The sequence below is a fragment of the Gouania willdenowi genome, chromosome 2 (assembly GCF_900634775.1).
Source record: "Gouania willdenowi chromosome 2, fGouWil2.1, whole genome shotgun sequence".
Taxonomy (NCBI): domain Eukaryota; kingdom Metazoa; phylum Chordata; class Actinopteri; order Blenniiformes; family Gobiesocidae; genus Gouania; species Gouania willdenowi.
In genome coordinates, this window is record NC_041045.1 from 6,475,216 (window position 1) to 6,498,628 (window position 23,413).

Genomic DNA, 23,413 nt, shown 5'->3' on the forward strand with positions numbered 1-23,413 from the left:
GCGTGCATGTTTGTGTGTGGATGAATGTGCAACACCCTGCTCCCTCCCATCCCCGAGTCCCCTCCACACCTTGCCTCCTTAGTCTCCTCTTCTTCAATCCAAAAATGCGGACTTTAGAGAAGATGTCGACCAGGTTTCCGTTGCACAGCCCCTGCTTCTTGCCGGGGCTTTTCCGCCGCCGGTGAGGTGTCGGTCGGTGGGCGTGTTGCTCTCTGGCTTGCCGCTTCTGCCGGATCAAACCGCTGGCGATGGCAGCTGCCATGTCTCCACCGCCGAAACAGTCGGTACAAAACTACCCCTGTCCCCCCGGTATCTTCAGCCGTGTCCACCGGAGGGGGGACGGAGCGCAGACAAAGCCTGACGCGGACCTTCAGTCTCCGCTATCACGGTGCCATACTTGACCCAAGCACAGAAAAGTCCGAATAAACCAGTCACTGCATGTCCTCCAATGCCAGTATTGATCAGGCCATAGATCGAAGCCGCGCAGAAGGGTTCACCTGTCCGTCACGTCTCACCGGTCTGTCACTGGACACCACCCGCCGCAGCGGCGGTGGCTCCCCACGGGTCCCGGTGGTCCGTGTGTGCAGCCATGCTCGGTGCACGGGTCGGTAACGCTGTGCGGTGGAGATACGTCTCACACAGATGTGCTGTCCCCTCCTCTCAAAACGTCCGCGTGCATCCCGGTGACTGAAGGCGGGGAGGCGCGCGTGCCACCGCCAGCCGCTCCAGCTGCGTAAAAGCAGCGCGACGCACCAAGCGCGACGCCGGAAACACGGCGTGTGACTTTCAAAGTCAAAGCTGAAAAGGAAGGCTCTGTGTCTCTCGAAGGCGTCAGTTTTGCAACGTTGCTGTTGGTACAGTTAATTAATATTGACTGTCCTAATTTTCTAATTCATAGAAATATTGACTGGCATCGTGCAGTCACCTTCTGCACCATCACCAGAGCAGCCTGCTCAGTGATAAGACTTCTCCTGTCGAAGTGCAGGACTAACAGAGGCAATAAAATACACAACTCCTCATTTGGAGGGAGGGGTGGATGCAGGAGGACAGAGGAGGAGGAGCAACAGATTGGACCAAACCTCTACAAAACGAAATAAAATGGACAACTAAAGTGCAGAAACATTAAAAACACCCAAAACTATTTTTTTTTCTTCTGCTGAAAACAAACCTATTTGTGTATGATACACATGATGTGATCCCACTCGACATTTTAATTAAGCATTTATAGTTATGAAATGTAACAGTGACTGCCCTCTATGGGTTGAAACCTGACTATTACAATAGAATTTTGCTATTGGCATAGAATGGTGGTTTGTGACGTTTTAGTGGCTTTGTACATCATGAGCCACTACCGTTGGCCCCACCCCTTCTCTGAAAATGAACACAGGAGAACTACAACAACAATCTGTGGTGAGTAGGTTTGATTGAGAGAATTGTGAATAGAAAGGTATAGTGAGTATATAGCTAGTTAGCAAAGTATAGATTGTTAATTGGAGATTTTAGACTGGATGTGTCCCAACTGCTCCAGAAGCCCAGCATATATTCAAAATTCTTTTGAAATTTCCAGCCTATAGACGCACATCAGCCAAAACCTTAGAGTTTAGTTAATCTTTAAGATTCCTGCTTAATATATAAATATTCTTATATGTGTCCTCTTCTCACTAATGTTGCTGGAGCTCATAATTTTCCTGAGGAATGAATGAAGTCCAAGATCATTTTGGGCTAAATGTGTTTCACTTGCAGCAAATTTTCACTATTTGGTACTGGTTAATATTTTGTTTTTCCCCCAAACATGGCTATAATATCTTAACTGTTGAGTAAGACCTAACTGTTTTGAGTTTCATTCAGACTTGGTATCGTATGCATTTATTTTCTATATTACGTTATTTATTTAAATAATTTGGATGATTAAAAAATATTACTACAGCAGCAATTAATTGTGATTACAGACATTGCATTTAAGCTTTACAAATCTTAAAATAAAATAAAGTATTTTAAGGAGTGATGCCGAACCATTTCATTTGGGCTATAAGAAACGCTATATACTGTATATAAGGTACACAAAAGCCACAAATTAACAAATGTGAAAAAAAAAATTTAATTAAAAACTGCTTATTGGTTAGATCAGATAAACATTTTTTAGGGTTTGTGTCAAGATCTTATTAAAAGAGAGACTTATTCACTTGGCACAAAGTGTCAGACTTTATCGTGTGGTTTGGTGGAAAGACTTTTTTTTGGGCACATTTTTTCCCCCCCTCTGAAATGGTAATGAGGTTTTAGAGACGACATCTTTTTTCATCATTACCTCACCTGACACCTACGATCTGTATGCAGCTCACAGACGACTTTGTGAATGAACGGTTTAAAAAATGCAAGAGCTTGTCTTGGTTATAATGAACACCAACGGGAAGCCTGCCACACTATATGTTCCGCTTTTGTACTGGTTTCCAGCTGTAAGCCTATACCAGTACTACATGAATGAATACATTATACTCTCTTCCACAATGTAACCAGACTCTTTGCCGTGGCACAAATGAAATGTAAGAAGCTGAATCATGTTTGCAAGGCTGGGCCTCAGCTGGACACAAAGCACAATGAAGGAATGTTTTTATTTCTTCCTGAAATCACAGAGAATCCCAAGGCCTGGCTTGTCTTTATCCCCTTTAGATGAGTTATGGCAGCACAGGTTTTGGCAGGGTTGAACTTTCATCTTCTCCCAAAATGATACAATTCATCAAGCTGGCACATCGTAACTCCCTCCAGATGTCCGACAGTGAAGGAACCACAACATCTACCTTTTAAAAAACTTTAAAGTTTCCCCTGATACTTTGTAACGCTCAACAGATTTCAAATATAAAACAATGCATGCAAAAGATGAGCAGAGTGTGGTTTGGAGATGAGCCACACTCACTCACATTCCAATAGGCTGATTGTCATTCAATATGTTAGTCACTATTATTTTCCATGAAAGTAAAGTACAGGATAATAATGACACTATCTTTCTAAGAGGGATTTAATGTTATAGTATTTTTTAAATGTTACAATTTGCGACATTTTATGAGTGGGTTTTTTTTTCTCTCTCTCTCTCTTTTTGCTATAGTCTTGGTTCTAAATATGCAGGGTTTTTAAGAAAAAAATCTTGAAATATTTTCAATTACACTCAGATTTGTTTAATTTATACAGAGTAGATAAGGCAGTAGTTTCAAAAATTATCATGACCATTTTTATATCACATTTCTACTGACCCTAAAGACTTTTTTTTCTAGAATTTGTTTTTAATCATGTTTGTTATATTGCGTTACAAATACAGAGTAGCCAGGGTGTCTGTAAAAAGTGATAAGATGTGCCAGCTCAGATATGTTCATGCTGTATTTTATTTATTAATTTAATTTAATTCGTTTTTCTTTTCCCTTTCTTCTTTTTTTGTACTGCATTTTATTTGATCTAGATTTATATTAGAGAAAGTGAAAGTACAGAATGCAGTTGTTTAACAATGTGTGTTGTGCTTTAATTTGAAAAAGAATGGGGTTTTTCATTATTTAAAATTTAATTTTTATTCAGTAATTAATTTTATCAATTACTAAACATGTCAGGCGACCCCATTTGAATTCCAGACAACCCCACATGACCCCAAGGTTAAAAAAAAAAAAAAAACTACTGTTCCTGTCTGCACACTGCAGTCCTTGCCTGGTTATATAAAGGTTAATTTAAAAATAATAATAAGACAAGAATTCTGCTCCTTGGCCATTTCAATAGATTTTAACTAACTTTCAATTTATGTCCTTTCTTAGGATGAAATTCAAGTAAAACCTTAAAGTCTTTTGCTTTTTTTACAGACTTAAAAAAAGAGACATGGGGCAAATATAGCGTGCAATACAATTTTAAAATAATCAGATATTTGTTAAATAAAATGGGAGTTTGCATTTCACGATGAGGCTTCATGAAGAGAGAAGCAGGGAGGAATAGACGGTATTTAAATATAAATATCTCCGATGTGTGCGTGTTGCATAGCATATGTGCGTCTGTCTTTATGGCCACTAGGTGGCAGCAGAGCTCGTCTGTTCAGCAGCTCACTGATGAAAGCACATGAAACAGTGGAAAAGCCGCAGTAAAGCCTGTAATAGGTGGCAGTAAATAACATCTAAAACAATCTTGTAAGGTAATATTTGCCATCACACCTGACGTGAAATTTTGTTAATGGCTCAGTTTCTATATTTCAGCCTTTTAGGTTTTCTTTGCATCATTTACAGACTTTCTTTCCAGCAGTCTGACAGCTCCCCTTTCCCTTCTTCTTGTGCCTTTATTTTTGATGACACAATTCCATTGAAATGTATTTGCTTGTCTTTCTTCCAGCAGCAAGAAACACACCAAAAAAAAAAAAAAAAGTTTGTGCTCATGCACACAGCAGCAGTTTTATCCAGGTCAGTCCGAGCAATGGAGTTATGAATAAATCAGAGCTACATTTACATTAAAATTCAGCTTCTTGGTGAGCTTTTTATAACATCCCAGAGAGGCGGGACTGAGTTCCTGAACTTCAAAAGAAAATTCCCTGCTTCCCTCCTCCATCCACTTATTCCACCCACCATATCTTTAGGGCAAAGATCAATGATTTACACTAAATTAGCAACAAAAACAAGCCAAAAGCAGAAAATTATTACTTAATAAACACAGTGATGTTCTTCAAAAGATTTCATTTGAAGATTTCCAAGAAGATTTTTCTCCAGGTACAACAGCGCCCCCAAAAGACACTTAAAAGGATTGCATTCCCAACTTACCACAAACCTAATTTGTTTTCATCCTTACATTGATGCTATGATGGAAAACTTTGCATAGGTGCATTTATTGTTATGACGCCAGGAGGGTTGTCTTTAAATCTAGTACTAGTAGTGAGATATTTTTGATTTCACTAGTAATACTAGTAAACAAAAATATAGTTTTACTCGAGAATGTTGCTTTACTAGTAATGTCTACTTGAAAACACTCGTGTGCCAAAAAATTTACTAGTAAAACAACATTTTTATTTGCTTCGTACTACAAGACAAGCAAAGCCAAAGGATTCACTCGTAGTACTAGTAGACCTAATGCAAATGAAAGAGGATGGATTATAATCAAATCCAGCCCCCTGATTGGTTGAATTGGGTTTGATCCAAAACTAAAGATTAAATCTGAAAAATGCAATTCAAAAAAACTAAAAAAAGTATAATTTACTTTTACTCTGATGATCTGATTTGAATGTCCTCAAAATCAAAAACATCTCTCCTCTAAACTTAAGTGAAACTGATAAAATGAAAATGTGCTGTTGATCATGCCTGAAATGCATGATCACAATATTACAAGTTTAAGCAATGTTTTTCACCAGAAAACGGGTGAATTAACATCTAGAAAGTGTAACAAATGGACAAGTATGTTGGTCGGTGTATTAGCTGAACTGGTGATCATTTTACCCGGTGACACGACACAGCAGTAGCATCTCCAATCAGACGACTGTGAGGGATTTTGTGCAAATCATGAAGGTGATTCGCCAGTGGGCAGTAATTAAAAGTTTCATAAACAATGTGATTGGGTCGTATCACACAATTTCAGGGTATTTTTTACTGTAAAAACAGTGGCTGGGGGTCAAAATTGTAGAACGGACATGCATGATTTCAGTGAAACTCTCCTGAATTCTGAAAGCCCATCTGAAACATGTACAATTCAATATTAATAACCGTAGTTGTCGACTCTATTAATCCTATTTAGCATGTTTAGTACAATTTTGGGAAGTTTAAAAGAAATTAAAGTCATCTAAACAGAGAAAGACGATGAAACTGAAAGGAAAAGCGGTTAAAAAACAGGGAAATAGTTAAACCCTAAACACAGAATTGAAAAAACATTTGAAACAGAAAATTGGAGGTCCTACATAAGCACGATTGCAACCCACTGAAAACAGGTCCAATTTTAGGGTCCTGACCCACATGTTGAAAACCCTGACGCAGTGTTAACTGGTGGAATGCTGACGGAGATGGATAGATGGGTGGGTGGGTGTTCCCCGAACAGGAGCGAGGAGGATATCCACCGTGAAGTGAGCAGGATGAGTCATATTTCAAGCTCAGGCTACCACCCACGCGCATGGGCACGCACGGCGGGGATGTCCACTGTTACCACGGTAACGAGTGATTAGTGACGCAGGTGGATCTCCGAAAAGGGAGCAGCGAGCACCACCTGAATATTGAGAGACGACCACAAACACGTGACGCCTACCGACACAAAAGCATGAATTAGCACACCACACGCCCTTAAACGCACATCCATGTCCTAAACGTAAGTGAATTCTCCATCCTCGGCTTCCAGCTACTTCTCTAAACAACACTTGTTTGTTATAAATTCATTAAAATCTCTGTTTCCTTTTTCTCCTCATCTATGGTAACAGCACTAACTCAGCAGGAAGGTGGAGCCCAGAGAGCGGGGATGATGTGGGTAAATGATTCACTTGCGCCTTTTTTCTCCCCTCCATCTTTTAACATCTCAAACATTCATTATCTGTTATACCTTCTTTCCATCTTTTTAAAAGTATTTCAGCTTCTCTGTTTTTAATCACTCGCATTTAAAACATGGAAAACAAACGTTACCTTTGTACAACACTGGGACGTGCATCGTATAATGCAGTTTGTCCTTTCTTAGAGATTAAAGTGAACCTTAAGATGGGAAATTAACTTTTTGTCTGGGTGAGATGAGGTGAACTTGAGTTTGCTGGTGAGCCCTTGTAACCTAGCAACCACAGACAGACAAAGCTATGAGGCATCACTGAACCCGTGTGAAGGTGTTCAACAGATCAGCAACCGATGATCTGTGAGGTTTTAGATTTTGGAAATATTCACGAGTGACATAAGACAACCCTTGTCTACAGATAAGAGGTTCTCAAGATGTGGCTCGGGACACAAAAATGGGCCGCAGCCCCATGCACTTTCAGTGGATGGCAGAAGCTCTTTCTAAGCTAATATTTCTAATTCATAACTTTTATTACATAGCTTTTGATATTTGCAATTAAAGGGTATTTTCTTTTGCCGCTTTTTAGTTCAACTTTTTACATGAATGGATTCAAATTGCCACATATTTTGTGTTACTAAAAGGCAGTTTTCAGTTAATGGTTAAAATCACAATTTAAACTAGAAAAGCACTCAGGCAGACCTCCACCAAGCAGCTCAAGCTCAGCTAACACGCTCCGGTCACTGTAACATTGTAAACTCAGGATTACCATGACAACCTGTCAACATTGAGCTGTGTTACCACTACTACCTGTCAACATTGAGCTGTTGACTGAGAGAACCTATGACATCATCAAAAAGAAGTTCCACAGTGTTGATGGGAAAATGAATCGGATATACATTTTCTTTTGGTAGCCAGATCACCACCAAAATGTTTTCACCTGTACCCACATGTGCATGTTTTGGGACAATATCACGCATTCACATGCAATTTTTCACAGTAAACAGGTGCACAAGAATTCAAATTCTTGCGCAAAATATGGAGTTCACCTCCTCAAATGTAAAAAGCTGTACTGCATGGACTGAACCATTTGCATACTTGTTTTGGGACTATATCGTACATGAACATATAATTTTCCACCGTCAAACGGTTAGTTTAATGCGTCGCAACTAAAACAAACAGACGGACGTCAAATCTCATACAAAATCTTGCATGCGTTCAGCACAAATACAACAGAAACATTTTAAATGATTAACAATAGTTAACTCAGTAAACTATATTAGGAATGTTATGGTATGATCTGAGGAAGTTTAAGAGCCTGCAATGGCATCTGATAAAGGAAAGCCGATTAAACAGAAACAAAATTGAAAAGAAGAACATATGCTTTTTATATAAGTATAAAAAGTATATGCACAAAAAAATTTAAGTAATAATAATATATTTAAAATGTGAAAATGCCTTGGTTTGGGTCACAGCTTCTTCTTAAGCAGTGAAAACCAGGTGCTACAGATAATGCTGTAAGAGTTGAACAGAGAAGATAATCCTTCCATTCACACATAGCAGTGTAGACTTCAGATGTGCCCAGACATGCAAGTCCTAACCAGGTCCTGCAAGTCCTGGAGGCCAGCCAAGAGCTAACATTTACCCATCAAGCCCGTCACCTGGGCCTTCATCCCTGGGGGCCTTCTTTGTTCTTACCAATATCAGTTATAACAGATCTACTAACAAGTTAACAGCAAAATGGGTTAAATCACATATTCTCATAAATATCTCCCTGTTTTTACCCCAGACATGCTGAACTAGGATTGTTGCTGCTCATTGGAAGTGTTTCAATGAGAGAAGGTCGACTTAATCCATATGGAGCAGCTTGTGAACCCTCGCCATAACTGTGATAGCTGTGGTTATTTATGTTTATATTACTTTTTGTTTCACGCATTTTGCTCTTTTTTTCCTCTTGTTACAAAACAGTCTACACAGGTATCAGAGTGTGTGTGGTCAAATGGAATAACTGGTACGATTTTGAAAAAGCTGTATTTGTTATACATGAGCATGATGATGTATTAACACCCCTGTATCCCTATTTCAGATCCATTTGTGTGCAAATCAACAGCTTTAAAGAGCAAAATAACTGAACACGATGGATCACAGAAGACAACTGGTTACATAAATACCCCAGATCTTTCATTCTCCCCCCCAAAAAAGTAAGAAACGAGAAAACTGCAGAAGAGCATGCAAGACGGGGAATGAGAGATGGAGAAATGTGTATACGATTGTTAATCAAGCGCAAAGATAAACTTGTGCACTACACAACGCGTATCCATTCGTATTTGGCTGTCCCAAATCCTGATACATGACTAACAAAGACAGATTTAACTAAAACACAACCTTCAAACCTTAAAAGTTACGTTTTAAATAAATAATGACAATATTAAACAAGCGATTTAAAGTTTTATCTGTATGTTTTTAGTCTACATTACAAAGAAGATACAGTCCACTGCACTTACCACATGCAATCTTCACACCCCTGCTGTTTCATTCAAGGTCACTATTTTTAAAAACTGTGTTTTTCATTAGTTCAGCAAGGTATCATTGATGTGAGGTACACCACCAATGCAGTGAATTACAGGACTTATGGAGTGTACTGAGATTTACATCGCTGTGATCTGGGTCAGAAAGCAGTCACAAATCAGAGCCATAGTACAACTGGATTGAATTTCATACCAGCAACTACTAAGCATCTAATAAATCCACAGTTTCCAGTCTACAGCTCCCTTTTTTACTAATTTCTGACCATCAAACAGGAATGGCATCCTCGTGGGAACGGGTTGATTTACTTGACGAGTTACCTGGTCACTGCATCAGCACAGGGCTAATATAAATCACCTGAGTGGTTTCAGTCATGATTAAATTAAATTGGAAAGCATTTTCTGGCTGAGCTGTGATAGCTTCTCACTTCCTGAACAATGAGATTAAAGCTCGGCGTGAAACCGTGTTGACGAACGCCTGCTTTCAAAAGCACCTGCCTGTGACGACAAATTCATTTTGAATCTAAGGTGCAAAACCGAGCAGGTAGAAAAAAAGGACAAGGAATTAAACATTAGCTTAAGCCTTCAGCTATAAAGATATGTTTAAGTACAACTGTGCACATGCAGGGAAACTATAAGTGTTTGCAGCACATTTCAAATCAACTTACTGTGCAATATTTCAGACATAAAATTAAAACTGTGGATCAATTTTTCATTGTTTTCATTGCCACCATTCGCCTTAGTCAAGCAAAAATACACAAAATGCATCTAAAAATCATTCAAAATAAAGAATGCACAAGAAATTTATATAAAACGGCAACTAAAACACAAAATGAGAAGAATATACGGAAAAGACACAAAGCAACTACTAAAATTGAAAAAAGTAAATAAAATTTTTCAAATGCCATTTTGGAACATACGGTGATGATGTCATCCCTATGTTCTAATCCAATCACTGGCGAGCACACCCATACACTCTAATGTTCTGATGACATCATCACTGTATGCTATATCTACAGTGATGATGTCATTAGTCCTACAGTGATGTCATCAGTCCGAATTCTACAGAATTTCGTAGCTGTACGTGAAACTACATGTGCGATTCCCCCAGTCCTAATATGGGTTCAAATTTTCATGAGTTTATGAACGTGTTCAGGCCCTCAAAAATCCGATCACTTTTTTGTAAGAAGAATAACAAAATCGAGGTGCGATACAATAGGGTCCTAAACACCGTTGTTGCTCGGGCCCTAATTACTATTAAATTTTTGTGGCCCCTGCTATGATAAAAGTTCCCCATCACTGGGTATACTGACTGAACATTAGTGATGTGGTTCAGTATTTCACAGGCCGACTCTGACTGTTATTATTAAATAAAAGACGACAAAGAACAGCTAGAGTGACGCAAAGCTCAACTCTAACCACTAGGTAGTCATGGATGAGCAGTAGACCATAAATACATCATGCACTCACTCACAAAATCCACCAGACAGACGCTCGAGTGCGACGCCCGAGTTATCAATTGCTATGAGAGGCTTTTATGTCGTGGGTGAGATTGTTTGGTGCACTACCCTCCCAGTCCATGACGTGTGTGTGATACTGTCAGTTTAGACTTCAGTCTACATGTGAAAAATGCTTTATAGAAAAAGACGTTACTTTCTCAACATTTCCAACCAAACATACTATGTGGAATAACATTTAGCTAAAGTATTCTTCTTAAAAAAAACCCTTTTAATAATATATTTTACCTACTGTATAACTATTTCAGTGTCGGTTATATCCGTTGTTTTTTTTCTCTTTGCAAATTTGTTCTGTAAGTTTTTATACCTCTTGTATTCTAATGTTGCACTGGTTTCTACAATGCTATTTACCTTCAGACACAAAATCCGCAGCAAGTAACCTGCATGCATGACAACTGCATTGTCTGAACTTCTGTTCAATAAACATCTTAGTAAATAAACTTTAAAAAATGTACTTTTTAAGGTTTGCCTTGCTCCAAAAAAATGTTAACATTGCACTAAACTAGCAGAAAAACTGGTTTAATTCTCATTCGAAATAACAGTAGTGTTTAAATCTAGTTGTTTTTTTGTGATTTTTTGCTTCCTGATATCGAACCAGATCTGGGAAGTTGCTGTTCTATTTATTTTATTTATCCATTTATTGCTACTATTTGTTATTACTTACATTTTTCACTTTAAAGGTGTTGCATATCAAAAATAAACCTAACTGACTACAGTGCTCCTTTTATTTAACATATAGTTCAGTGTTTTTTCAAGTTTGGGGTTGTGACCCCATGTGGGGTCAGCTGAAATTCAAATGGGGTCACCTAAAATGTTTAAATAGATCATTTAAATAAAAAAATACTGATTCAAAGTACGTTTTTAATTATCATTTATTCATATTAAAACACAACAGACACACAACCTTAAACAACTTTTGCTTTCTCAACAAAATATCTAGTTCACCATAAAAGTATCTGAGCTGATCCTGGCTTTAGTTATACTGTATTTGTAATGCAGTATAACTAAACTAAAACGACCAAAAGTTAATTATAGAAAAAGAAGAAAAGTGATTCTGAGGTCGCCAAAAGTTTGTGATATCAAAATTGCCCTAAAAAGGTTGGGAACCACTGCTGTAGTTTTACATGATTGTGTGACATTATCCAACTTTCTTTTTTTTTCTCTTATTTTGGTCAATAAAAAGAGGACCTTACCCGACTCAGTTCTGCCCAAAGCAGCCTTAATTCTCCTCTCGGCTACATCCAGTATGAAGTCAAAGTCCATTTTTCACACACCAGTAATCAGCAGCTCACTGGGCTCCTTGGAAAAGCCACTATTTAAAAACTGTGGACACTACCCATGTGTCCGCAGGTGTCTCTCATACTCACAGGGCACAGTAGACAGATATGGCAATTATGTCATGTGTGGCTGTCATTGAGGGAAAGGTTAACACTGTTGAGGGAAGACAAAAAGTCAGCGTGTGTGAGTGAGAGTGAAAGGAGGACAGGAGAGATACCCACAAGAGGCACAAAGAAAAGCTAAACGGTGAGTGATTCATCAGAAACGTAAGTGGCCAATCGTTTCTGTCTGCGTGTGCATAACAGTTTTGATCCTAGATTTTAGATTGCTGTTGATGTGCCTGCAACTGTAAGGCTTTAAACTAAATTTATTTCATATTTTATTCTCATTTTACAGATGACATCTCATGTATAAACTATAAAAGGAAGAGGCCAAATGTTGCACAATTGGAACGTCATTTATTTTACACAAAGGCATCTGTATGGAAAATTGTGTAGTTTCATAATGCCCGTTGATCATTTTAAAACTAAAAATAATAATTTACTCAGTAACGGTTGGGTGTAGAAATGTAACTAATTAATTTTTTTTAAAGCGTACTTAAGTACAAGTAAAATTACTGATTTAGAAATATACTCTTAATAGTACAAGTAGCCATAAAAGCAACTCAGTTACAGTAACGTGAGTACTTGTAATACATTACTTTCACCTCTGGTTTTATCCTCCTGCCGGAAAGACAGATTGAAAAAAACAACAATGACTTATAAAAATAAAAGCTCATCGTTCTACTCTTTTTCCTTTAAAAAAAAGAAACAAGATGTTTTAACATGCTTTTTATATTGTATTGTATTTTAGCTAAAAAAAAAAAAAAAGATGTAAACGGTTGACATTGCACCTTGAAAGTTTGTTTTGATTTCTACTATAAACACTCAGTTTACTGACATTGTTGGAAACACACTGCATTGTGGGACGTGGAGTCCCATAGACAGATGCATAGAACATAAACACACTTTAAGCAATAAGTCAAAGAACAACGTTGTTGTTGTTGTTGTTGAGTGTTTCCCTGCTTCTTATCACTGGGTCAGTGAATGTGTGTCTTTGTGGAACCTTTAAAACTCCACTGCTTGTTAAAGGCACTTGGAAAAATAACACATCCTCCAGTATGACAGATGCTTGGAGCTAGATCTGTCCAAACACTCACAAGCGTGGACACACACACACACACACACACCCTCTCCTGCTTCATTTAGAAAGTTGCAGGCTTCCCACTCCTTAACAGACAACTGGCAGCTTGTGGCCAGTCCAATTGTAAATTCACAGAGTTACAGAAAAATACACAGAAGACTACTACACAAATGGACAAAGCGACAAGAATACACAAGACTTCAAAAACAAAAAATGAGAGGAAAATCAACAAAATGAATAAAAAACACCCGACAAGCAAAGTGAAAAACAAACTAAGAGAATGCATGAAATTACTCCAAAAATGACGACAATACACAAAAATGACTCCACGAAATGAGGAACACCTACAACATGCATAATGACAACAAAAACACAAATGAGAAAAACACAAAATTACTCTGAAAAAACACAATACACAAAAACTATTTCAAAAACACAAAACAAGAAGAAAATCAACAAAATGAATCCAAAAAATGCGCAAACCAACAACTAAAGCACAGGAAAACCTTTGTTCTCTCCTGTATTAAGGCTCAGATCTGTCATTTTTTCTCAGATCAGACAATCACAGGTATGTGTCTTTCTGAACAAATGAGAAGGCTGATGCTCACTCCTCTACCACACACAGAGCATATTGAATACTGCACCAAACCTCTGCCTGTGACTGACCTTTGAGGACATCCATCACTATGACTGTCACGGTTTTTGTCAATTCTTCTTTTTTGGACCTCACAACGCAGATCAGAGAAGGAAAAAACTAAGACTGAGACCAAGGAGTTTGAGGATTTGGTTTAAATATAGAGCTCAAATTTGACAAGTTGGAAGCTGACAATTACGTTGTTCTACACAATATACAAAGGTGTGCGTGTGTGTGTGTGTGCTTAAGTGCCAGTTTCACATGCACGGGACAAGCAGAAACTGCACTGCTGTATTCCTGAGTTTAAATAAAAGATAAAGACGCCCTAATGGAGACCCTCTGGAGAAAGTGAGTGCTGTGTGTGGACATGCGCTCCAATGCGAGCTATAACAGGTTATACAGTCTATCTAGGTCACATCACACGGGACACAAGGCAATGAGTAACACGATATTTTTCTTTTACCAGTGAACGACACCATTTACTCCGTTTTGTCTGGTTCAAGCAGAAAAGCTCGACTCACTGAGCAAATCATTGTGATGATTATGGCTGTGAAGGCAACAGAATGAACACATTTCTACTAGGACTAAAGCATGGCTGGAATGTGACAGCATAAGCATTATTGTCCAATGAGGTCTTTCTTCTGTCCTGCTGAGCATGAGTTAAATTCAATGTGTCAAACTCGAGGTCCATTAGATCAGAAATAAGCACATTTGATCATCATGCTGACAACAAAATGTGATTGTCTGATCTGAGGAGCACATTATCAAAATCCTCGCCCGTGTTTAAAATAATGACAAATTGGAGCATAACACTGGTTTGTTCATTTTTGGAGGCATTTTGTCTGATTGTTATTTTTTGGCATTTTAAATCATCGTTTTATGAGTCATTCTGTGAAGTTTAAGAGTCATTTTATGTTTTTGTAGTAATTTGTGAATTTTTTAAGTTAATTTGTGAATTTTTTAAGTTAATTTGTGATTTTTCTTTGAGTATTTTTGATTTTGTTTTGCAAGTTTGTTTTGTTGCCACTTGGTTTTCATTTGTTATTTTGTGCATTTCTGCTCTTATATTGTGTATTTCTGGTCTGTTTATTGAGTACTTTTTTGGTTGTTATTTGTGTGTTTTTGGAGTTATTTTGTATATAGTGTTGGGTTTCATATTCCTATCGAGTGACAAAGCTTTTGAGATCATCTTAATAAGCGCACGGATTGATGATCATACAAAGAAAAAAAAATACAGGGACAGAGATACAGAGCTGTAGGATTGCCTTGCCAGCATAGTCTACAATTCAGAGGAAAACTGCAGACAAGTGCCAAGTCAGCAAAATGCTCGCTAAGCCTCAGTAGGTCCATATTTTTCCACACCATGCTACATGGAATCCCTGAGTAAGAGGCAGGGATGACGGGTGTGTTTTATCTCTGGTTAAAGAAGAAAGCAACAGCTTAACTTCTGCAGGAAACTGGTGCATATTAATGATGTACAACTTAAAGCACTGTTTGTGTGATGTATCAATTAATAAATATGCAAAAGACAAGTGTCAGCACTCATTTGGATTTACGCAATTTACTCAGTCTTACTGTGTTTGAGAGCAGACGAGTCAATTATATTTACAAGACGTGTCTAATCAAGTAAACAAAGGACTTTATCAAAAATCTAATGTAGCTCAAATCTTTTGGTTGTCAAAAACAACCTTTATCCGTATGTGTGACTGAAAGGTAGAACAGTTTAACTTGTATTTTACTCCATTTTCCTTTTCAAAATTTACCGCATTTCGTTATCACCCCCACGTTTTGCACAAAGCCGTATGATTCGAGGATAAATGCTTCTGCTGTGACGCGTCACCATGTAAACTCATCACCAGTTCAGGTACCACACCATCAGCCAAACCTGTCTTTGGACCAGAGCAGCCTTTACACATTTGAAAGCTGTCATAATAATTTGAACCAATAAATAATTAAAGAATAGAAAAAATAATAATACTAATCTGGACCACTTGTTCATAAAAACACTTCAGATGAAGCTCTGCTTATTTTCAGGCACAAAATAACATGATCACTAGTCTCACCGTAACACAGATGGTGAGATTTTTTAGCGGAATTGCATTTTTGTCCATTTGTCACACTTTCTAAACCTTTAATCTAGTAAAAAAAATAGTGATATTGTCCCAAAACATGCATGCGAGGACTTTCTGTGTCATGTTGGGGCCTGATTTTAAATAAAGAGAGAAATTAAAGAAACGGGTCGGTGTGGTTTTTCCATTTCCTAATGTGAATTCTGTTTTTTCCATCCATTTTCCTCAATCACCAAAGATTGGAGACCACAAGAGTTTAACAGTCCACACACAGTCTCTCATACATCCAACACTTAAACAATACATGATGAAAAAGGAAAAACGTTTGAAAATGAAGCAGAAACTAAAGAAGCAAAGGAATTGAGCAAAGAACGGTTACGGGGATTAATGATTATATAATCACATGTCACCTGTTGATTCGTTCAACTGTGATATATCAAGAGAAACTGCTTCCCACATTTCATGATAAGTAGATAAAACTACACCATTTTTAATCACATTTTAGTGGAGGAATAACGTACTTTTCCATTGAAACTACTAATTAAACTTTTGCTTCACTTGTTTGGAGAACGTGCAAACTCCATATACAGAGACGGTTGCATGTGAAGCAGAAGTGCTCACCTGTATAATTGGGAAATAAACTCCTGCTCCAACCTAACACAGAAGTCAATGAGCTACCACTGACCCACAATACAGTCACATGAGGTTTGTGATCCTTTAACAGTGCTTAAAAAGACTGTTGTTCTCAAAAACACACTGAAATGTTTGGCACATGCACCTGCAGAGCTCTGCAGTCGTGCACCAAAGCATCAATGAAGTGAATGTTGATTAAGAATCTCCTGTCCAATAATAAACAGCACAACGAACTTAGAATAGGCATTTTATGTTTTATTATTTTGGTCAAACCAATCACTTTCCTGCTTGTTTTTGCCGTTTTTAAATAAGTATTTGGTCTCAGTGCAGACGATGGGCTTTGCCTTTGATTCCCTGTTGCATCATGACTCACAAATAAACAAAAAAAAAAAAATCTGCCTCATGTTTTACATTCAGGATGACTTCCACTGCTGATAAAGCAAGCATAAGTCACTGTTGATGCACTGCAAATACAAGTTCAACTCTTTCTGTAACAATAAAACAACTATCGATATCGATTTATAAAAAGTTGATTATTTATTAAACCTTTTCTGCAGTGTGTAATACAGCGCTGTGGGCACTGTAAGTAAATAATGAGCAGAGGAACTTTTAGGAAGGTTTCACATCCAATTGTTGCACCATTAATGTCAGTTTGGCAAAGTTACCAAAACCTCTTCAAACAGTCTCCGCCTTCCAAGGAAGCTGAAATAATTTAGGAAAACTGGAAAGAGTTGTTATTGATGAATCTATACATATAACTTTTACAGGCATCTATGATGAATGGATGTTTAAACCTGGATGTACTGTATATCTAACACTGCATCAAAGCTTTGATTCTGTCTACAGCAGCAGTGAGGATTCAGAAACTACATATTAATGGTCCAGAGCAGATTCCCTATTGCACCGGGAATCCACAGTGAACTCTAAACAAAGCCATGTGCCGTTCATTGATCATGCAGCTCCGCATGCTGAATTAGACTTGCTTTTCTGCAGCATCTCAGGCACGCACGACACATAGGCGCGCTGTTTTTGGCACGCACTGCCACTGTATATAGTCAGCACCCCCCCTCACTCACTCCCAGCACACCATCTCCATCTTCTGCCCCCCTTCCTGCAGTGGACTCACTTACTGCACAACTGCGAATGCAGAGAAACAGCAGCACAAGCTGTCGAACAGAACACACACAACATTCACCCACAGCACAAACTCACCAGTTGGGTTCTTGGTTTTCTTGAGGCTCGTGCCACAAAGACACTGCAGCATATGCGATCCTTTGCTGAAGATGTTCTTCCAAATAAACCGCATGGATTTGGCCGAAACGGAGGGAGAGGAGGACGAGGAGGGGGTGGAGGAAGAGGATGTGGGGGGCGAGAGGCGATCCGGATGCGGCACCCTAAAATTCACCCACCGCATGGGGGCTGGTCCGCCCCCCTGTTTGCATGCCAGCAGAGCTGGCCAGCTGTTGGGCTCAGTTCGGCGGTGCTTCGCGCCCCCAATCTGCACCATAGACAACAACAGGAGCAGGAAGCCCGGTTTCTCGCCCGCAACCTGTGAGAGCAGCACCTGCAGGTATCCAGCCTCGATGCTGTCACCGTGCGGCAGGAAAAGCGCAGCCGTTGCGTCGCTGCTGGTCTCCCCGGTGTCCGCCCCCGGCTGCCCCGGCGGCTGCTGGTTCTCAGCTGCGGATGAGCCGCCCGGCCGCCGCGGCGTTACAAGCCCGCACTTCAAATGGCGTCGTCTGCCAGCGGCGGACAGGGACGCGGCGGCTCTAGCGTGGAGTCGGCGGTGCGCGGCTGCTGTCGGCTTCTGCACAAAAAACCATTGCATATTAGTGGGGAGCGCAGGGGTCGGTGCGTCCGTCCGTCCGAGAGGAGGGATAGGGGAGGGGGTGCAGGTACCGGGTCAGCAAGTCGGTGGCATCCCTGCACCCGTGCAGCAGGCAAGTACTGCAGCAGGGGGTGTGGGGGGGTGGGGGTTCTTAACACATACACGCACGCACGCACACCTCAGTGAGGCGCAGGATCCCTTACTGGACCGCGCAGGTCAATCACTGCAGGGAATCTCTGCGCTATCCCACTCTGTGTTTTTCCTCTTCAAAAAGTCCTTATGAATATTTCATCTGCGTTTCGGCCTCCACTTTTCAATAATCCATAAGCTCCAATGCGCAAAGATACGAGTGTCTGTCACAGTCTCTCTCCTCTTCCTTCACTTCCCTCCTCTTCCTCACCCTTTATATAGAGGAAGCTGCTGTTGGCTACCAAGGCTCTGCTGGTGTCACACTCCCACAAACTCAGAGGACAAAGCACGGAGCAAGTCCCGCTCCTGGTCCTCCTGCGCTCCAGTGCGCCGCTGAAGCTCGGGGAGATGCTCCGACTATTGATACCCAACCACCAGCATCCAACACGTAATTCAACTAAACATGTGTTCCGCCAGAAAACTTCAAAATAAGAGTCAAAGTCAATCTGAAGTTTAGATGAAGTAGCTTTCATTCAACATACTTTACTATGATGTACAGGCCTGTGTGTGTTTGTTACATTTCTATAATCTCAATTAATAAATTCATTATTATTATTTATAATAATTTTAACATTAATGTGCCCTAGTTTGCACACCATAACTGATACGTAAAGTATGTAAGGCACCGACAATCCAAGCAATAAGTGACAGATCTTCATTTAAATTTCTTGCATTTTGTAAACAACTATTTAATTAATAATAAAAAAAAGTTCTTTCAACAATTTGAGATTAAAAATTCCTGCCATCAAGTGTAAGCATGGGGAAACTGAGCTCTGCAAATATTGTGGACCTTTTATTAACGCCATTGCTTTTCCATTTGCCTTTTATTTTGAAGGAACCAGCTACCGCCTGTCTCCCCGTGCAACTTGATGCAGCCCTACTGGGAGCAGCATCCAGACACGTGGTTTTCACACCGTTACAGTCAGACTTGACTTGAACTGTAACCGACAGGCTGCAGATGTGATGCCCGAAACCCCGGAAACCATTTTTGTTCCTTTACATTTGGTGATTAAAGAGCATTGCATTGCATTTATATGCAATATGCTGTTAATCCTCATCCTATTGAATAAACCCACACCTGTTGAACTTTTGATGCAAAGTGCACCAAACAAACACTTTTATTAACCAAAGTAAGCTCAGCATTGTGATGATAATGGCCATTCTTGCAGTGAAGCATAGCCTATATTTTCCACAGGGGTGGCGCTATCCATGGTGCTGAATCCACATAAGCTGCTGCTAAAATGTTACACATTGAAGAATTATTGGTGCACATGGATTTGATCATCTAATTTTGACGAGCATGACTCTGGGGTGCCGAATGTCAAAACCTGGTCTCTGTAGCCGACACTGTTTGAATATTTAACTCACTTTTCTTTCATTTGAGACAGAAATTCATGTAAAACAGTTTGTTCCATATCAGTGGTTCTCAACTGGTCTCACCCTGCGACCCAATTTTGCCACTGTCATTAAATCGCGACCCACTCTTTTTTATTTTTTTTAAAGAATTCAACCAACCAAATTTTATCTTATTAATCCATATAATCTCTTTTTAAAAACATAAATCTATATATTTGCCCATGCAACAAGCATTTCACAAAAGGCCTGTCAAAAGAAAAGTTTCTATCAAAATGAAAGACAAGTCCAACCCAACATGAGAGACATTAAGTATTTATTTATTTTTGACCAGCTGTTCGCGACCCACCCAGTACAGGTCCACGACCCACTTTTGGGTCCCGACCCACCAGTTGAGAATCACTGGTCGATATATCATTGTTAAAAATGCGTAAACTTGAAAAATAAGTGAGTTTGCATTCATTTCTAAACATTTAGCTCTACACTTGGTAATCGATTTAACATTTACATTTAACTATTACATTTGATATAAAATAGGCTGTTTTACATGAATTTCTGTCTCAAATGAAAGACAAATTAGCCAATTGTGAGGAAAGTGAGCTCAATGTTTAAAATATGTTGGCTATGAAAAGGTGACTGACTTTTTACCTTCGGCACATGAGCGTCGTCACATTCCTTAATCAGAATAAATCAAATAGAAATTAATTGAAAATAACTGAAATGTATAAATTATTCTAACAGCTCACATCGTCATCATCAAAGCAGCCTTTTAAAGACAAACCCTCCATCTTCCACTACATCCTGCAGTGACTCACTTCACTTCCTTTGAATTATCCACTTCATAAACCCTATCAAATGCTTGGCATGCTTTGAATGCTGCCATCATGAATAAATCTGTCTAGTGACTCACAAATAAAATCCGGGACTGCTTGACATGAATACAAGCACAGTTTGATGTGGTGGCTCTCTTTTTCTCTGTGTTTAGTATGTGATTGTAAACTGGTGGTGACCTGTTTTGGGTGTCCTAAATAACACTCCAACGTTCATCATTTAGCCCTAACTGAACCACTATCCCATACAATATACACTTAAATATTTCATACCACAACACAAAGAGTTTATCACTATTAGTCTTTTAATAAAAGCTGCAGACATGACAGACAGAAAACCACTAACACCAAATGCTGCGCTAAAGTTCACTGGGAGTCAGAGATGGAGTGTTGGAACAGTGGGAGAAGGTGAGATCACACACACGGGGGAGGGGGGAGGGCGGTGGGCGAAAAGCGACAGATATGCAAGGACTGCAGAAACAGTCTGAGACTAAATACCCTCAAAATAACTAAAGAGAAATGATGGGATCGGACCTTTGTGCAAAATTTGGCAATTGTTGGTATATGGGAAGTAGGATTTCTGAAGAACATGAAGCAGGATAACAAAAGGATTTTGTCCTTTTTCCAGACTCTTTCTACTGCTTTGATTACATGTGGACTTATGAGTATTGTTCTTATTGGTCCATTTTGTTTTTGATGTCTAGTGTTTTTCTCAAGGGTCTGACCAACCCTTATCACAGCTCCACTCTTGGACACTCCAGTCAATTATTATCAAGTTTACAACCTGGGAACACACCCTTCTTCCTAAATTCTGTCTCATCTCTTCAGGGTTGCCAAGGCAACCGTCTCCACAGGAGCATCAGGTGCATTTACCCTTACCTGAACATACTGCACAATTTCACAATAAACCAGTCCAAAAGATCCAAACATAAAGTCTTAAAGTCTGTCCCACGACACCTGTTTTAACTGAATATGCACTGGTTTAGAGCAGTTCTTGTACAGAAAAAGTCAAGGAGTAAATACAACGTGAGATCCGTGAGGTGTGATTTTCTTGATTCTTACAAGAAATTAAATTTAAGAAATTAATCACCGCACAAGCATTTCCTTTAAATGACATTTAGGATGCTTAAGCATTTAAATATTGACATTTCACCTTTTACTGGTAACGTATTAATGTTCATCAAATAATTGAAACTTCTAAATTCTCAAAAAAAAAAAAAAAAAGTCAATATTTTGATTTGTTGCATCTAACCAAGTCATCATGAGCAAATTGCTAGATTTCTGCAGTCAAAAGCAACAGAGCGCCACTTGTTCTGTGCCTTTAGATTAGCTAAAGAATGCGTGAGATAGCTAAACATGGCCGAGGAGCTGCACGAGTGCCGAGCCAAGTGTCTGAGCGGTGTCAACAAGCCTCTACAGGACGATGAGCAGAGCTGGGATCTCCCGAGCGAAGGATCTCAAGTCTCTGCTTTGCAGTTCTATAAACTACTCTGAGTTTATGGAGATAAATGGTGGCTACTTGTCTGCATTCAGGGGTTGGTTGAAGGATGCAACGATTTCTGCAGGTCCTCGAATAGCTTGATTATTATAGTAAATAAATTGTTAATTTTCTCTGCCTCACAGTCTCATTTTCATTTGAAAAAATATGCAAAATTACAACAAAATCCACAAAAAAATGACTTAAAATCTACAAAAATAAGAAACGAACACACAAAATTACAACAAAAATACACAACATGACTCATAACACACACACAAAACAGCAAAAGAAAAAAAAAAAAACAAAACATAAAAATATATCAAATAAATAGATATCGCTCAACACCTTAAGGCAACAATATCGGTATTGTGCAGAACATGAAAAAGTTGGATCATTACACCCCTAATATATATATATATTTTTAAAGGAAACAACGTTGGTGCTATTATTAAGTAACTGGTCTTGTCTTCTGTTGTATATTTAAAATTGACTAACAGTATGTTAGTCAAGTAATCAATGGAATAATTAAGTTGATACAAAACTTGATTACTAAAATATTCAATATTATTTCCAATGAAATAGAGTGATTTAACATGGATACAGTCCTACAGTCCTTCCGGACTGCACACAAAAGCAAACAAATAAATAAAAACTCATGACAAAACATGAAAAAAATGTACATCTCAAAGAGTCCAATGAAAACTATGTCAATGTTTCACACTAAGCAATGCGTTTGAGAACAAAATACATTTTTCGTCATTTTCATTTGATCATTTTAAACCATTTGCTTGCAAAAAATAAAAGTAAAAATCAGCACATTAGCGGAAAATGTGATGTTTTTGTTGGAAGGTTTATGTGTCAAAATCAATATTTGTCCCTTACCTGAGCTTGTACTTCACAGGCGAGCGTTATTCAGCACTCTGTCCGTTTTGGAGCTTAAAAAACGACTAAAATTGATGTTGTTGTCGTCGTTTGAGCAGTATTTTACATTTCTATTAATTATTTCGCAGTTTGGCTAGTTTTTAATCAAACAGGTGTCAGTTACTCGCTGATTAACCCACGCACCCTCTCACACCGGAAGTCATACGTCATTGCGCACGCACGCCATGTTTACCTTAAAAATGACGTCACCCTTCCCTTTAAAAAATAAGAATACTATGGTATTCCGTTTTATCTCTGAGCATTAACATATAGCAAAACACAGGGTTTGTGAGTTTTTGTTGTTCTTTTGTGAGTTCTGTCATTTTGTGTATTTTTACATTCGTTTATGTATTTTTCACACATTTGGGGATTTATTTATGTATTTTGTCGTTTTGTGTATTTCTGTTATTATTTTGTGTGTTCTTGTACATTTAGGGATTTTTCTGTCATTTTATGAGTGGTTGCCATTTTGTGTATCATTTTCAGTCATTATTTGTGTTTCTGTTATT

The 23,413-nt window shown here is 38.7% G+C and overlaps 1 protein-coding gene across 3 annotated transcripts in view; it reads right to left on the reverse strand.

Moving 5' to 3' along the window:
• LOC114478159 (fibroblast growth factor 14-like) overlaps positions 1-23,044 on the reverse strand; it is a 48,135-nt gene extending 25,091 nt beyond the window's left edge. The window contains exon 1 of one of the 3 annotated variants that reach the window (XM_028471041.1): positions 22,866-23,044. Coding sequence is in view for 2 of the 3 variants with exons in the window: in XM_028471023.1 (XP_028326824.1) it covers positions 17,516-18,131 (616 nt within the window). In the remaining variant the exon portion in view is untranslated. Of the gene's footprint in view, positions 1-69; positions 971-17,515; positions 18,678-22,865 lie in introns of those variants that run through there. The other 2 variants (XM_028471023.1, XM_028471032.1) reach the window with 2 other exon arrangements.
• Between the last annotated feature and the right edge of the window lie 369 nt (positions 23,045-23,413).